Source organism: Cyprinodon tularosa, unplaced genomic scaffold (genome assembly GCF_016077235.1).
Source record: "Cyprinodon tularosa strain WSP-4 unplaced genomic scaffold, ASM1607723v1 ctg265, whole genome shotgun sequence".
Lineage (NCBI taxonomy): Eukaryota > Metazoa > Chordata > Actinopteri > Cyprinodontiformes > Cyprinodontidae > Cyprinodon > Cyprinodon tularosa.
The window spans coordinates 466,629-482,916 of NW_024038969.1; the positions used below are offsets into that span (position 1 = coordinate 466,629).

Below are 16,288 nucleotides of genomic sequence, written 5' to 3' on the forward strand. Positions count from 1 at the left end.
AAAATAAGGAGTAGTTTTTGATTAATTATTAGTGTTGCACCAATACCTAAAATGGTGGCATCGGTATCAGCGAGTACCAACAAAAAGGGCACCGATACCATTTTGAGAGCCAGAGTTGACAAGGTACAGAGCTTAGTTCTGAAGGCAATAAATGGGTTTTAAGACAGCATTGTATACGCTTGGGAGCTAAAACTGAAGTTCATCCCGTCTTTCAGGGTTGGCTTGCAGGGATGGCTTCCTTTACTGTTGTGTCAAACCATCATCCCTTTCTGTCCAAGATATGAATCTCATTGTCATCTAAGGTGTGGCCCTTGATTTTTAGGTTCACCATAATTTGCTAAATCGTACCCCACACTGCTGGCTCTTCAGTGCTGTGCCATGAATTTAAGCAGTTGTTTGGTCTCTCCAGTGTAGGTGTCTTTTGCCTGTCTTGTTTTATCTGCATTTCTGTGAGCGTTAATTGGTTGCTAGTTTTGTTGGCCTTTTGTAAAACCTATATTGCATTTAAGAGCTTACATATCAATATGCTGCATTTTTTTATAAAACAAACAAAAAAAAAAAAATTAATTTGTGCAAAATTGTCTTACACTCGATCACTATTTTTCTACCAGCAGCTGTTGTTTTACTTAGTCGGTTCAGTGTTTCATTGGGGTCTTTTCATATTAGATCTTGAGGTGTCAATGTTTTTCTAGCTTGTTATTCTCCATGGATAGTCATCTGTTCTGGTGTGGTGCAAATTGACATAAAAGACCACAACCATGACCACTGTAGGGACTGAAAATCTTTGCTTACTATTAAAAGTTTGGACTTTGATCGATGATGTAACCCAAGGTTCTTAAAGAAAGAAAACTAAATGATCTTTGCAGCTTAAAAAATGGTATTTACCTTAACAAGACATTCTATTTATTGCTCTCTTTTTAGCCTACTAGAAAATCTGGATTCTTTTTTCTTTTTAGCTCATTTAAGCCACTGCTCCGCATAAAACTACTTACACTGAGACATAGCAAATCCTGAAGCATAACAGGTTGAATTTAACCACCACTGTAGCTTTTGTGGTCTTAGTCTCAGAGCCACAATGCAGTCTGATTGTGTCAGTCAGCTTTTAACAGAGTCGAAGGGTAACAATATGTCTGGAGCATTTTAGCTTCATAAATGTCACCAACTGCTTTTCAATGGCTGTTACTTTTGGATAAACCACAAACAGACAATTATGCACATTCTTTCAGAATTGCTTTTATAAATTGGAGATTTCTGAAGATTTCCAAGTAAGAATGTGTGTCTTCCACAAAGGAAGGTAATTAGATAGTAAAATCATCTTTTTTGTAAATCTTTTTTTCAGAACATATCTTTGGTTTGAATCCATGTCACCACATTGACAGTCTTTAATGCATTTGAAATGTTTTTACATTGTAAATGACACCTGGGTGGTTCATACACGACCACCTGGATCGAGGAAAATTACATCTGCAGTGTGTTATTACAGTCAAGTGGGGGGTCATGATTTGTTATTTTAAAGCTGGCTTCTTCAACTTCATATAATGTATACTTTCATGCTTTCTGTTCTGCCTTTTACTTTTATATTGGAACACCTATGCGCCAAATAATGTCTAGGATTTATCCTTGACATTTTATTCAGTTGTGCTGTGTCTGTTTATCATTGGAAGTTAGATGTAACTTTGTATGGTACAAAGAAAGCTAAAATTCACAAATATCCTCAAGCACTTGGTATTTGTTGGTTTAAAATTAAAATTACACTGAGAAATAAGCTGTTGATACAATTTGGCTCTGGAATTTTTCGGCCCTGACTCGTGAAATTAGGAACTAAAAGTTGAATCATTTTATGCTGTAATTAGTTGTGGATAGTTAATTAGTGAATGAACCAAATGTAGGATCATGCAGGGAATAGAAGGTCTTTTTTTTGGATGCTGTTACTGTGTTTAAAGTACGAGAGGAAAGGGGCATTTATGAAATACCTTTAAAGGAAAGGGTGTTTTCTACCACAAAATATGAGTGTGATTCTTTCATAGTGAGAGAGTGCATGATTTTTACTGCAAAAAAAAAACCTACTCTGTTATACTCTGACATCATGCTCCTGCTAGGGGGAGGACAGGAATCATTATTTAAGTGCTCTTTTTAAAATCCTTATATCATAGTTTTTAAAAGCTAGTCAAAAGTGTCTAAAGTGAGTATGGGAAGGTCAGAGCTTTGCACACCAATAAGTCTATAAACCCAGACAGATAGAATGAATAGAATGAAATAGAACAGAATAGAATAGAAAATTAATTTATTGACCACAGATGGGAATATTTCTGTGCAATAGTAGCAAAGTGACATGCATTTAGAGTAAAAAATATTTATATAAATTTATAATTTATATAAATATATAATATAATGTAAAACTATAAAATAGAATAACTACTAAAAAAACTGTATGGTAAGGTTTAAAAAAATCATCAATTATTTGCAGTTATATAAAAAACAATTTAGATACATTTTAACATGCTGATATTTTTTGATTGGCACATTTAAAAACAAAAAATACTTCAATTGGTTCTCAATGGCAACAAAAGATTTTACTAAGCTCTTTTCTTTGTCTTTGTCAAAATTATCAGGACATTTTCACAAAAAAAAACAGAAGTGCATCAAGCTGAAAACAGACACATTTTGTTGTTGCAAATGTGCAACAAATTGCCTTTGGTTTGGATGCATGTACCTCATTGTGCACCTGTGTGCATGTTTTTGCATACTTATTTCATGCTGGCTGCTGGCCCTTTGCAGATAAAGCCTGGTCTTTTGGGGGCCCACTTGTGGCAGACTGATATTGCCTCTCAGTTATGCCAAGGAGCTTAGGGACTTGCGTGGACCCCCAGGCGCCAGTCCAACACAATTAAGAACAAGAAAAGCAGCATGTGTGCTGTAAATAGAGACCAAAGGCCACAGTCTCTGTCTTGTTTGTATTGTTCTGAAACCCCTTTTCCAGTCTAGACAGTGTGGAAAATTGTTCTGATATTAAATATTTACACTTCTTCCCCACAGCTCAGTGGGTAATATTGACTGTCCTTTACTTTGGTGCTGAGAAATGGGTTCAAATTTCCTGTAAGTTTTCAAAAGTTACTGTCCACCTCTTTTGCATGAGTCAATGTATTCTCCTTCATCATCACACCCATTAAAGAGAGAGGTAATCAGGGTAGAATTTCTGGTTTACTATTTCTTTCTGACAAATATTTTCATCTCAAGGCTCAGTTAAATCTTTACTATTGGTATAAATAATAAAGAGGGCTCTGTGTAGAAAATGAAACAAATAAAATGACTCCCAAAATGAAAATACTGTGATGTATCCATCAAATGCATTTTGTATGAGATACAAAGTGTGCCCATCCAAATCTAAGATGATGAGCATTTTTTCCCATGGAAACTGTGGGAATATTCAACTAGCTGATATAGTCAGACTAAAACAACAACAAAAACTGTCTAGTTAGGGGAACATGACCTGAGACATAAAACTGAGATTATTATATGTTGCGTCATTTCTATGAACTTGAAATATACAGGCTTTTAAAGCTGTTGCAATACAGATTATTTCAAATTCCGTCTCGAGGATCCACTACTCATTACTACTTTGCCATTGCTAAAAATATCATACCCGTGATGTTTATAAGGTTTCAAAGGTTTCCAAAAGAAATGTGTTTTTTAACTGAATGTTTTTATCAGAGAAAGATTTTTGGAAAAGGTTTTCATTAGAATGTAACTTTTGTTTTACCTCACTTAGTTTCATTTAAGAACAAAAAAGATCCCAAATAGTTACCAGTTAAAGGAAAAAATTAAAAATTCCAGTTTTGGTTTTTAAAACATGCAAGAAATAGCATCCCTTGAAATAAATACATACTTATGTTATATGCTCCTCATGTTTTGGGTTTTGAGTTAAAATAGAGGGCTGCAAATAATATCAAAATGTCTTATAGAAGGTTCTAGAAAAGTGGTATAAAATAGAAAAGAGTTAAAAGACATGTGAAAATACAAAAGACTGAAAACACAAAAAATCCCTCTCACAGTTTGTAAGGTGTTATCAGTGAGGCTAAACACCTGCCTGTGTGGGTATTACTGGTTGCAGAGGGAGTGGAGGTTCTCATCACGAGCATGGTAGTGATTATCTGCTTTCCAAGGCCATTGACACAATACCGGATGGCCTGCTGATAGCTGTGGCAGCTGCTGTTTTCATCCCCTTAAAGGAGCCAACATGTGCAAAAGAAATATTAACAAAGGTAGACCATATTCAAGATCTATACAAATTTTACTGCACATGCATCTTATCAGTCTTTTGCTGAATTATTCATTCGTCCAGTTTTCTTTAAAGCGCAAAGCTGTTGAGTCAATTTTCCAAAATTAGCTGTTTCTTCTTTTTTTATAGAAACAGCAAAAAAAAAAAAAAAAAAAAAAAAAAAAAATTGGTTGGGTTCTGAGTCAGATATTGAACACTAAAATCTTGTCTATTATTAATTTTGCTGGTTCAGTAAATAAGAAATTCAAATATAAAATGACTTATGATTATTTATTAAATACTTTTCCTAATAAATGCCAACCAGGGTGAATCATTAAAAGAATGTCTGATTCCAGTCCTGACCTTATTTGTACCTCTTAAATACAATAAAAAATAATGATAAAGATAATAGTTTTGACAAATTTCAAAGCTGAAGTTCCTCTCACAGATCTTTAGTATTACAATGGTGAGAGTCTCAAATTTGGGAGTCATTGGTTGGAATTGTATAAATTTCTTCTGAAAGTATTAAATACACAGGAGTGTGCACTCATAATATGCTTTACTCTTAATACTGTAATTTTCACATAACTGTATTGGCAAATTTAGATATTTCAATCAGGATGTGGCGGTGGTGCAGTGGATAAGCATATAGAGAAGCTTTGCTCCTTGCAGGTTCAAATCCTGGCCTGTTGACCCTTGTCTTCCCTCTCTCTAATACTTTTTTCTGTCTGCCTACTTTCAAAAATAATAAAACAAAACACCACTAGGGCCTAAAAAACCATCTTCAAGGAAAAATTACCCAGAGTGACACACATTCATTTTAGATCTATTCTAGAAATCAGTTGATCATTTGGCCATGTCATTTTTTCCCAAGCACACTGTAACACTTTTATCATAGTTATAGCAAATTCTAAAAAATATTAGCTTAAGATGCAGACTAGGAACAGGAAGCAGTGGCTTGTTTGTGCTAATAGGGTTAGAAGTAGCATTATTAGAGTGTACCTGTTGATGGGCTTGAAATGCAATGCGAGATGTGCAGAAACATCAGGTTGTGTACCTGACAGTTATTGAGGGGATGGGGTTTGTTTGTCCTCAGCCTCAGTGGGTATCCACCTTTCACAGTTTCATGGAGTGAGCACAACTGATTGACATCTCAGCAGTGAAAGAAGGATTAAAGGTGATTTTGTGGTTGTTAGTGTTTGTGTGGTTGGAAGTATTGATTCATACTTCTATTCCTTATTCAGAGGCTGTGGTGAAGCTGGGCTCAAGTGGTGAATCAAAGTGCAGCCAACTACATTTAGAGTTTTATCATTTACATAGAAATGTGAAACAGAAAAGCTGTTATTAACCTTTTCTCTGTATGCGCTGTGTGTGCAAAAATAAAACAAAAATAAGAGAACTATACACGTCTTTCAGTAAAAACAGTCACGGATAAAGCCTTTGATTTATTCGAATTTCTGCCTTGGAGCTCTTCAAAAACCATATACAATGCCATTGTTATCTTTGAAAGCCATCTGTGTTTTGTTTTGAAGCACATTGCTTCCTGAAAGATTTCACACACCTCTGCTTTTGTTGTCTGATGAGATTCTAGTTGTTAAAAAGAAAGATAAAAATTTTATGATGACGTGTTCATGAATTATTGCTTCACATCACAATAACCATCACAGCTCTCTCGTACTCTTGCGTCCTGTGCTTTCCTTAAACATGCATAATTAGCAAACAGCTACGTTTCTTCTCTTTTTCCCCGTTTAGGGTCTCGTCTCCGCCAGGAAGACTTCCCTCCCCGGATTGTAGAGCACCCCTCCGATCTTATCGTGTCCAAAGGGGAACCAGCTACGCTAAACTGTAAGGCAGAGGGCCGTCCAACCCCAACAGTGGAATGGTACAAAGATGGCGAACGCGTTGAGACGGACAAAGACAACCCACGCTCCCATCGTATGCTGCTGCCCAGTGGGTCCCTCTTTTTTCTACGCATCATCCACGGACGACGAAGCAAGCCAGATGATGGCAGCTATGTCTGCGTGGCCCGAAACTATCTGGGTCAGGCAATCAGTCACAATGCATCCCTGGAAGTAGCTAGTAAGTACCGCTGTGTTCTGTTTGAGTTTGCTGATGTGACCATTTTCTAAGAACACAATAAAAAGCATCAAATATGTAGTATAATATCATGTTCTCAGTACAAAGTCATACCATCTTTTTCACAGTTTTGCCACATTTACCTTAAAATCAAGATTTGTTATAGACAAACACAAAGTAATCCATAACTAAAAGTGAAATGTTAATGACAAATAGCTACCCCGATTTTCGCAAATAAAGATATGAAAAGTTTGGAATGCATTTGCAGGGAAGTATGTGTATCTGGGTGCACAAATACATTGGCCATAACTGTCTAAGATTCAGACCCTGACCTTGGGACCGTTGAGGCATGACTGTCCTACAGTAGTTCTCTGTCTGCCCATTTCGTATCAGATTTATTTACTTAGGGGTCAAAATAAAAAATAAAAAGATTTTGTGCAAATTGTGTTTAGCCCATTTTACCCTGATAGCTTAACACAAATATTAGGCATGCCCGTTACAATAATACTGGCTAAACACAATTTGCACTTGCCGAAAAATCCTCTTAAACCTGAAACCATAAGCTTTTAATGGCAGCAGGAACAGCTCAGTGACACGTGTCTAACCGGGTGAAACGACTCGGCAAGCGACCTGCATTTATTAATGTGATACCATTGAGGTCAACGTATGGACTTCTACACACCGTGCCAGCCGAAACAAGTCTGAAAACTGGTAAAAGGAATTCGGACAGATAAAAGAGCGAAACAATAAAGCACACTTACTAGGCCCTGCCTTCCTTACAAGTCGGTTTCCATTGTTTACTTTCCTGATTTCTGTCGCACTGGTGACATCATCAAGGCTAACACAACGTGATGATATCACCAGACATACAGTGGCAGGAGGACAGAGGCCAAGCAGCTTGCTAGCTGGGGTCAGACCCAGCTTTTCTTGCGATTGGGAAGGGAGCCAAATGCGGATTGTTAGCTGGTTGACCCATGTTTGAAAACCACATGTTAACCCTCTTTTTTCAGTGGGAAAGAGGCTTAAGTTTAAGTGGTGGTTTGTTAAAGACCAGTACTAAAAACAGCACAATAGAGTATATGGGAGACAGGTCAAGCTTTAAATTCTAAAGGAGTTAGGTTATGAAATAATATCAGAAGGTTTTAATATATTGGTCAAACATAAAACCTGTTGTCATTGAAATATAGTCTTCAGATGACCTGTTTAATCACAAAGCATATAAAAGAAAATGCCCCTGTGTGACCATAACAAGGGTAAGCTTTTAGTGAAAAAATACTTTGTTGGAATAAAAACATTACACATCGTAGTGAGCATGTCGCAGGTATAATGCAGACATTTTTGATTTATACTCAATATTGAAGCGTGGTCTGCGCTATGGGGGAAAATCACGAACTAGCTGTGGGTCTAGATACGGCCGAGGCGGTAAGGAAATGGGGCAAGTTTGTCCTACAACGGAGGGACATGAGGGCGAAAAAGAGCGGGGATCCAGGTGGAAAAAGGGTCTCAGTGTTCTCACGCACCTCGCTCTTCTAGCTGGTCCAACTCCATGAGTCGTTTTCCCGCAATGGCAGTCATACAAACAAAATAAGCTGGTAAGGTACCAAACAGGAGATATGCATAGCGTAGAGCGGATGTAGATTTGACCAATCAGAGGCCTCCTGTCTGTGGCACTGTGGCACCTACAATTTGGGAGAGGTGCAGCAGAGTGTCTGCGGAGGGGGCAGGGACGTCTCTGCGTTCAACGTGACATCTATGCAGATGACCTAGTTTCGGAGTGTAAATCAACCTTAAGCATACAGGAAGGCCTAAAATAGTATAAATCAAGACATGTTGATGTCAGGATTAGGGTTGTCACGATACTAAACTTTTTAACTTGATACCGATACTAAGGAAAATATTCGATACTCGATACCATTTTCGATACCACAAGGATAAAAACAAAGACTCCAAAATTCAACAGAAATATTTTCATTAATAAATAAAATACAATAAATAAATACAATAAACAATAAGAACAATATTTTGAGGTTGTATGCTGTGCACAATATTAAGCAAGCTTGATAAACAACAATGACACTAGCCTAACCGATAAAGAAACAAAAATAATTCTCAGCAGCTGCACCTCTTACAAAAAAAGTCTGAAACTGAAAAATGCACAGAATTATTCAATCACACAGTGTTCAGATTTGTGCATTTTTTCTCTATTCTGCACTTTAGATGAATGCACTGTATCGATACTTTTGAAAATGAGTATTGTATCCGGATACAACGTTTCAGTACCAATACTTTTTTGAGTATCAATACTTTTGACAACCCTAGTCAGGGTGTTCACAGTCACTCTACATCCAGTCCAACTAAGAAAAGATTAATTACCAATAATAGTTGTGTTTGAAGGTGCTACATACACCTCCCTTTATTTGATTTTTTATATGCATCACCCCCCCACCCCTTCATAGTAATGTTCTTCTGTGTGTTGCTGTATAACAAATTTTCCAATTAAAATACATTGATATCTTAGGTGTAATGCTATTTTATTTCACTTGTTGAATCCCTTTATGGACAAGTTATGTCACTAAGGCTTATGGGTTAGCTCTGTGGGTAAGAGGTGGAAGATTAATCTCAGACATATAGTAGTCCTACATCTGTGTCAGAGCAAAATTAAAAATTGCACTCAATGTATAGTAACAGGTTGAGCTCTTGTTGCATCGAAGCACTTGTAAAAGTGTGACATTCAATGAGTTCAACAGGCTTATTGTCAAACATGAATCCAGCAGATGGCTAACACCTACTATAAAATTGTATATGTTAAATACAGAGATGAAGAAAAAAGGGAAGAAGGGAGCAATATGAAATCTTTGGAGATGTGTTCCAAGCAAAAAGCACATATGGAAAAAAAAATCCCATAGGAGCAAAGGTTTTCCAAATCCAAAAACACTGGGATCAGCCTGGATAATAACACACATAAAGAAGGCACTGATTGAGGGAGGTATTAGTGACAAGGGTTAACAACTAGAGCCATGCCCTCGCACAGAGGGTTCTTCATCATTCATGCCTCTGCTTTGCTTAGCTGTGTCAGCTTCCACTGTTTCCATGATGTCTCAGTCTCCAGGGCCTGCATCAAGGCTTTGGAATAATGATACCCCTCCAGTGCAAGTTTTACCTTTTGCATCATAATGAAGTAGATGGTCAAACTGTATCAAAGTAATGCTAGATCAGCACTTCAACTGAAGAAGCCAAGGCCGCTGGGGGGGAAGAGTTTATTACTTGTAGTTCACAAAATTTACTGCCAGGCTTTAGGGTCGAGGAGGAACACAGAGGATACTTGTTGAAGCTGCTTGGATGAATTATATTTCCTTACTTTATCCTCAGGAGGTCTCACAGATTCATGGGTCACCTCTAGGCTAGCTGGTAAAACAGACCTGCTTTTGGCACAAGGTGCTTTGACAAAGAGATCTGATGAAATGGAAAATGCAAAGGAATGTCTTAACTTACATGTATGTTGATGTTCTTCGCTTAGTTTTTCTTTTGAGCTTAGTTTTTAAAAAATATTATAATCAGGTCAAGCACTTACACAAGTTAGCAGCTAGTTCAGCGCAAATTATATTGGTTAATCTGTTGAAATATGTGTTTGGACCAACCAGTGAATGCCAGATTTTATACTGTTCTATACTCGCAACAGCACTTTAGTTCATGGGTCAAACTTAGTACAATAGTTTTTTATACATTTTCACATTTGGACTTTGCAACATTGCTGCCATCAATATGTCAAATATTAATTTTCTTTAAGTTTTAATTTACTTTAAAACTCTTGCTTACAAAAGAATTGGAAAAGGACCTAGTATGTGTAAATAATTTAGTGGTTGAGAATTTAAAATCTAACTTTTCAGAAAGGGTTTAATGAAAACAGTAATTGTTTGGAGAAAGACATAGGATCAGTTCGTGACCATTTTTTTTTGGAAAGATTAGAATTTTTGTTACCAATAAACACATCATCCCCACAGTGAAGTGGTGTTGAGGTTAAGTAAGGGTTACCAGAAACATGCTGCTAGTAAATGCTTATTTTCAAATTGTTGTCTACATAACCAGCTTGACAAAAAAATTCATACAGAATATTCCATCTTTATTTCCTGACTTTTTTTCCTATTATGTTGTAGCTTATGATCTGTTTAAAGCAACCTCAAGCTTATTATTTAGAGACACATTTTTTAATGATACTGCCAGGTGTGGCCAAAACACAGAATCCAGCATACAATGGTGTCTAAGTTGCACTTGATGTCATTCCCTTCTTAGTAACCACAAAATCCTTGTTGAATATAACACTTTTATTCTTTGCTAGGGGATTTATAAAAGAGTTCATTTTGTTTATCCCTGTCCCACGTTCCCGATTTAGACAGCATATGTCTGACGTCCCAGAGTCTCCTAAAATGCTGGCATATGCTGAACTTTTTATGTATTTATTCAATTTTCGGCGTATACATAGCATATTCATAACTAGTCTAGAGTGTATGTCGAACGACAGCTTAACTTATTCATAACGTACAGCAGCGCAATGCCCATGAAATGTCACAAGCCAGTGTCCCGAGGGGGGCAGCGATGCACCCGGAAGCGCCTGGCCTGCATAAAAAAAAGATGTCTTTGATCGTGGTATTAACCTAGCTGCTGTTTATCACCCACCAAAAAAAAAAAAAAAAGAAATGAAAGAAATTGGAGTCGTAGCAGATTCAGCTTCATATCTGCTAGCAAGTTTGTTGGCCGACGGCATGAATCCAGGGAGGATCCATCACACACACCTCCTCACTCACCCTATGATGGGGATGCAGTCTGAGGGATAACTGACGGTTTCCTTCTGTGAACCCCCTTTCATACCAAAACGCTTCCAATACGCCATTATACAGTAAAGCTGTAAGTTAGAAACACGTTCAGCGGCCGTCTGGAACACGTCAGATACGCTGATACATGTTGGAGATAGGTTCTTGATAAGCTTTGTATGCTATTCACAGGTTACTCACAGGGGCGTTGCTAGGCACAAAGCTTTACTGGGGCACTGGCCCCCTACTGCATATGCCCATCCTGCCATACACAAATACAGACAAGCACACTGCCCCACCCTGATAAATTCCTACCAAAATTACCAGTTGAGATATTAATGAGTATAAGAGCATATTTGTTTTAACAAACATAAACAATTTCAACATTGCAGCTATAAAAAATAAGACATCAACAACTTTGACAAATAAAAAGTTTCCTTATACACATTCTGAAGTAATCATTAATTCCTAGGTTTCAGAGTTTTAGTTCGGGGGAAAGTTTAACTCATCCTGAGCTAAGTTTTTATTTTATTTTTTGATCAATAAAGTGTTCCTCCTATTTTGTTATTTTTGCAAAGTGGTCAATCACTAGACTGTGACTCAGCTTAGAAAGTTCTTCCTTTTCAACTGATAAAATAGCAAGATGATGGAGCCTGTCTTGTCCCATTGTGCACCTCAGCCAAGTGTGGATCCTTCTCAACACACTGAATGACCTTTCACAACTCCAGCTGTAGACTGGGATGGTGAGGAAGATCTGGATGACCTGCGTTAGTGTTGGGAACACGATGTTATTAAGCAAGTTGAAAACACACTGCATATCCTTCATGACAAGGCTTTCTTTTTCAACCATAAAAAGCTTTCAAACCATTTTGAATTAAATGAACGTTTTTTTTATTCCAACTTTGTCCTGGGGTTAGTGGGACAACTTCACTTGTTTAGGACCATCATGCTTTCCCCCTAAGTCACTAATGTCCCCTTCTTGTTTGTGGACGCTGGTTGTTGCTCCCTCATCACCTTCATGGTCCTGTCTCTCCTGTCTCTCCTGTCCTTCACCTGTCTCTCCTGTCTCTCACCTGTCTCTTGCCTGTCAGTCTCGCCTCCTCCTCCCTTTCCTACTCCAGCACCTTCATTCTCATTCTCTACAGCAAACATGAAAAAACCTTAAATTTATAATTATGTAAATATCTATCATATTGCTTATAACGTCCCTAATGTAACTGCTTAGCTTAAATCACTAATTCATCACAGGACCTTACCTCCCTCTCTCTCATCTTGTTTTACTGCTTCCCTGTCTCTGCTTCATGTGAGGAATTTCCTGATATCCATCTACAAACCAATGCAGTAATTTTCAGTTAGTAGCCTATAAATCATGTGGTTTCACCTGGAAAATATTAAAATTGACAGGTAAGAAACGTTACCAGAACTAAAAATGCGTCGCGGCCGCACAGTGTCCCATCCAACTCAGCTGAGAGCAGCGTGTTAATTTACCTGCAGTTCATTCAGTGACATGCGCTGACGTGGGGGCGCTAATTCATCCTCAACTTGGAGTAAACAACACACTTGCTACGCATTTGAGTAGAAATGTACTTCTCCTCCCGTTGGAATTATCTAAATTGATGCATTAAAAAAATGTATCACTGTTGCAAATATTCATGAGATTTATACTGGGGCACAGCTCATTTATACTGGGGCACGTGCCCCAGTAAATGGGGTCTGGCGACGCCGATGGTTACTCATAGGTTTTGGATAAGCTGGACCCCACGATCAGATAACTTACCCGTGACTTATGGCCCACCTATGAAGACATACTGGCATACATCGGGAAATTCTGAGCATGCTCAAACTCTCTCGACGTACTTGACGTGTGCCAGTGTGTTTCTGCATGCTTCAGCGTACTTCAGCGTGCTCATAACTTATCCATAACTTATCCAATGTATGCAGCGTTTTTGACAGATTTTCTGTACAACAGGCATATGCTGGTCTAAATTGTCATGGTCTGACACGGGCATTAATAAGAGATTATAAGAACTTTTTTTTAAACAATTTATTAATTTCAGAAATCAGTTTCCCGGCGACAGTGTTCCAAACCGTGGAATATCTGTTCACCCTAACGGTAGTAGTGGTAAAGCAAAGTAAAGTAGATTTCTCCTAAATGATTGTTTTGTTGAGCAGTCAATTAACATAATCTAGGTCTCATTTTTGAAAAGGCTGTTTACAAAAAGGTTTTTAGCAAAAGCTAAATCTGTTTCCAGCTGCTATTCATGATTCTGCTTGTTTTAGTTTAAAGTAGTGGTAAAACGTGGGTAAATGGGAGAACACAGATCAGAGCCTTAGACTTAAAAGACATGTGTCTATCTAGTGGAATAAGTTATTTTGGGAAGCAAGAGAAACAACGCATTCAGAAGTCATATCTTTGTGAAAGCTTATCTGCAAGATGCACATGGAAGCTGGTCAGAGGTAATGAGAAGATGGATGAAGTTAAATCCAGGATCATTCTGGAAGAAAAGAGGATGCAAAAGTAATAGGAGCTATTATAATGTTTTTCCACACTTTTCCATTTTTTCAAACCCTTTTTATTCCACCTTCAGTAAACTCATGCTATACTTTGTGTTATAGATGTGGATGAGCGAATATATATTTTTTTAATATTTATGTAGTATTTATGTGGATTATTTTACAGGTTACTATATGAAATAACTAGTTGTGATGTCAAATTGTAAATTTAAGATACTAGATCTCATCTGTATTTTTAAAAAGAAGTGTTACATGATTTGATGTTGTGGAGGCAAGCAGAAACTGGTTTTCTAAAAATAGATGAAAAGTGAATAAATTAATTACCTGTTTTCTCAATATGGAGCCAATCGGACATCATTATCAAAGCTTATTGAGTAAATATTCTATTATGCCAACTTTTTCTAAAAATAGACATTGACAGGTCACAATAAATGAACATAATTGATAATCAAAAGTGACCTCTTCTGTTTCATGAATTGATGGGTTAAATCAACTACCCAGGTACCAGATAAACAGCGTAACATTGACAAGAATATCTTCAAGGATTAGTCACTTGATCCCTCAGGAGTGGATGCAAAGTAAAAAATATAAAGAGTAGAAAAATGGGTTCTTAAAAGATAACTCTGCATTATTTTCTATTACTTTTAAGGCTCCTCTCACTGCCACTCTGATTTAACTGGTGGAAGTGAGAGATGATGAAAAGTGTGAGGGCGGCTGACAAAAGACAGCGCTGAAAGCTGACAGATGTAAAGTGATATGAGCAGGAAAGGAGTGACAGAGACAGACAGGGATCGAATACAGAGAGGAAAGAAGTAACTGTCCTTCAAGGCACACTAGTAAGACTTGTTGGCAGAAAATTGAGGTGACGCTGCTGAGACTTTGACAGATGTAATACGTGCTGGTGCCTGAAGCATGACCACAGGGTGAAAACACTGTGTAAGTATACACAACACGCACGGAGACACGAGCGCACCCAGTTCCACACATGCACACGGATACACTGTGGCGTCCATCCTAAAAGTGAAAGAGATGAAATGAGAAAAAAGGCAAAAGAGAGATATAACTTGGTTCCTATCCAATAAATGTCACCAAAGACACTCAGCATATTTTTCTGCCTGCAGGGACCCTGGAGGACCCAGGAAAATGAACATATGTCCTGTTGACCTCAGCCACTTGATTCAATCATGGAGTACTTTATTGAGGTGAAGGCAAAGTCACAGCCTCTGTACTCTAAAGGTTATTAGATAGTAGAACGGTTTTTAGGTTCAGAAAGAGGAAGGATTAAATGTTAGTCTTAAACTAATTGGACATTGCCATTTACTGAATAACAGTAAAGTTCATGGTAGGGACTGGAGGTTAAGCCACACCAGTGCTCTGATGGAGTAATGAGCCACAGGACTGAAAAACATGCGGCCATATTGTTTCTGACCTGATTGGCAAAATAAGTGGAAATAATGTTTTTAATCTTTATCTGTTTGAGTTTTAAGGATGTTTGTAGACATGCAGTGTAAAATGTTAGTGGTTTGAATGTGAGATAGAAAACAGTTACATACAATAACAATAAAAACATTAGGTAATCCTGTTCAAATGTGATTGATATACATAATTATGCAAACAACTTCTAATGTCTAATTGATTTTTAGCAAAAGGTTAACTCTAGTATATTATCCTTTGTAATACAGCTGTGCATCATTTACTGTTACCAATTATCTGTGAACTGTAAAGGAACTGATAAAATGTCACAAAAAAGAAAAAAAAAAGAAAAAGAAAATGTGAATTAGCTTGTTTCCATCAATTGGTTTGGAGTGAATTAACCAGAAAACATAACGAGTTATTTTGGCAAAAGTTGAAAATGGCTGTAATCAGAGGTCAGACTACATCGTTTTTTTGCAAGTCTGAGGTAAGTCTCAAGTCTTCAAGTCCAGAGTCAAGTCAAATGCAAGGAAGGTCCGAGTGAAGTTTGAAGTAACGAATCTAAAACTATATTCAGGTCTCTCAAGTCTTTTTCCAAGTTTTGCATATTGTATTTTACTCTTTGTTCAGTCATAAAATTACTTAATTGAGTCTGACTTGAGTCTAAGTCATGTGACTCTATTCCTCGTGTCTGACTGTATTAAACAGCATGGACAAAAAATCTAAAAAAAAAAAAAAAAAAATCAGCCAATTTGCTATTGCTAAGTTAATTGTTGAGTCATGTCAACTTGGAGGTTTTGCTCATCTAGAGACGTAGGGATAGAAATGTAATTCTGATGCAGCTTCTGGGAAGACACTGACATTAGAGACAGAGCTGATTAGTCATAAGAGATAACTGCTTTATACATCAGAACCTATAATGCAAATGTTTTTCATTTATCCGTTTACTGCAATAGCTCTTTTTCGATAATGTGAAATCCTTTTTTTCCCAAAATTAAGTAGATTATTTCAAATTTAGCTGCTTTAATCCAAATTTTGAAGGCGTTCCAGGAACAGTAGTAAAATCTAGATTTTGCATTATGCTTAATGATTGTACCTCTGTTTATATTGTGTTAATCAAAGCAAAGCAATAGTCCCTTTTATGTATTCATTACCAAGTCATTATACTACAATGGGGCTTCTTTATGAAATTTTATGTAGTTTATATCTTGACAACGTG

The 16,288-nt window shown here is 37.2% G+C and overlaps 1 protein-coding gene across 5 annotated transcripts in view; it reads left to right on the forward strand.

Moving 5' to 3' along the window:
• The window catches only part of LOC119786100 (roundabout homolog 1-like), a 132,964-nt gene that overhangs the window by 39,685 nt on the left and 76,991 nt on the right, over window positions 1-16,288 (forward strand). For all 5 annotated transcript variants that reach the window (XM_038289190.1, XM_038289192.1, XM_038289193.1 and 2 more), the window contains one exon: window positions 6,011-6,337. In XM_038289190.1, the coding sequence (XP_038145118.1) occupies window positions 6,011-6,337 (327 nt within the window). The remainder of the gene's footprint in view (window positions 1-6,010; window positions 6,338-16,288) is intronic.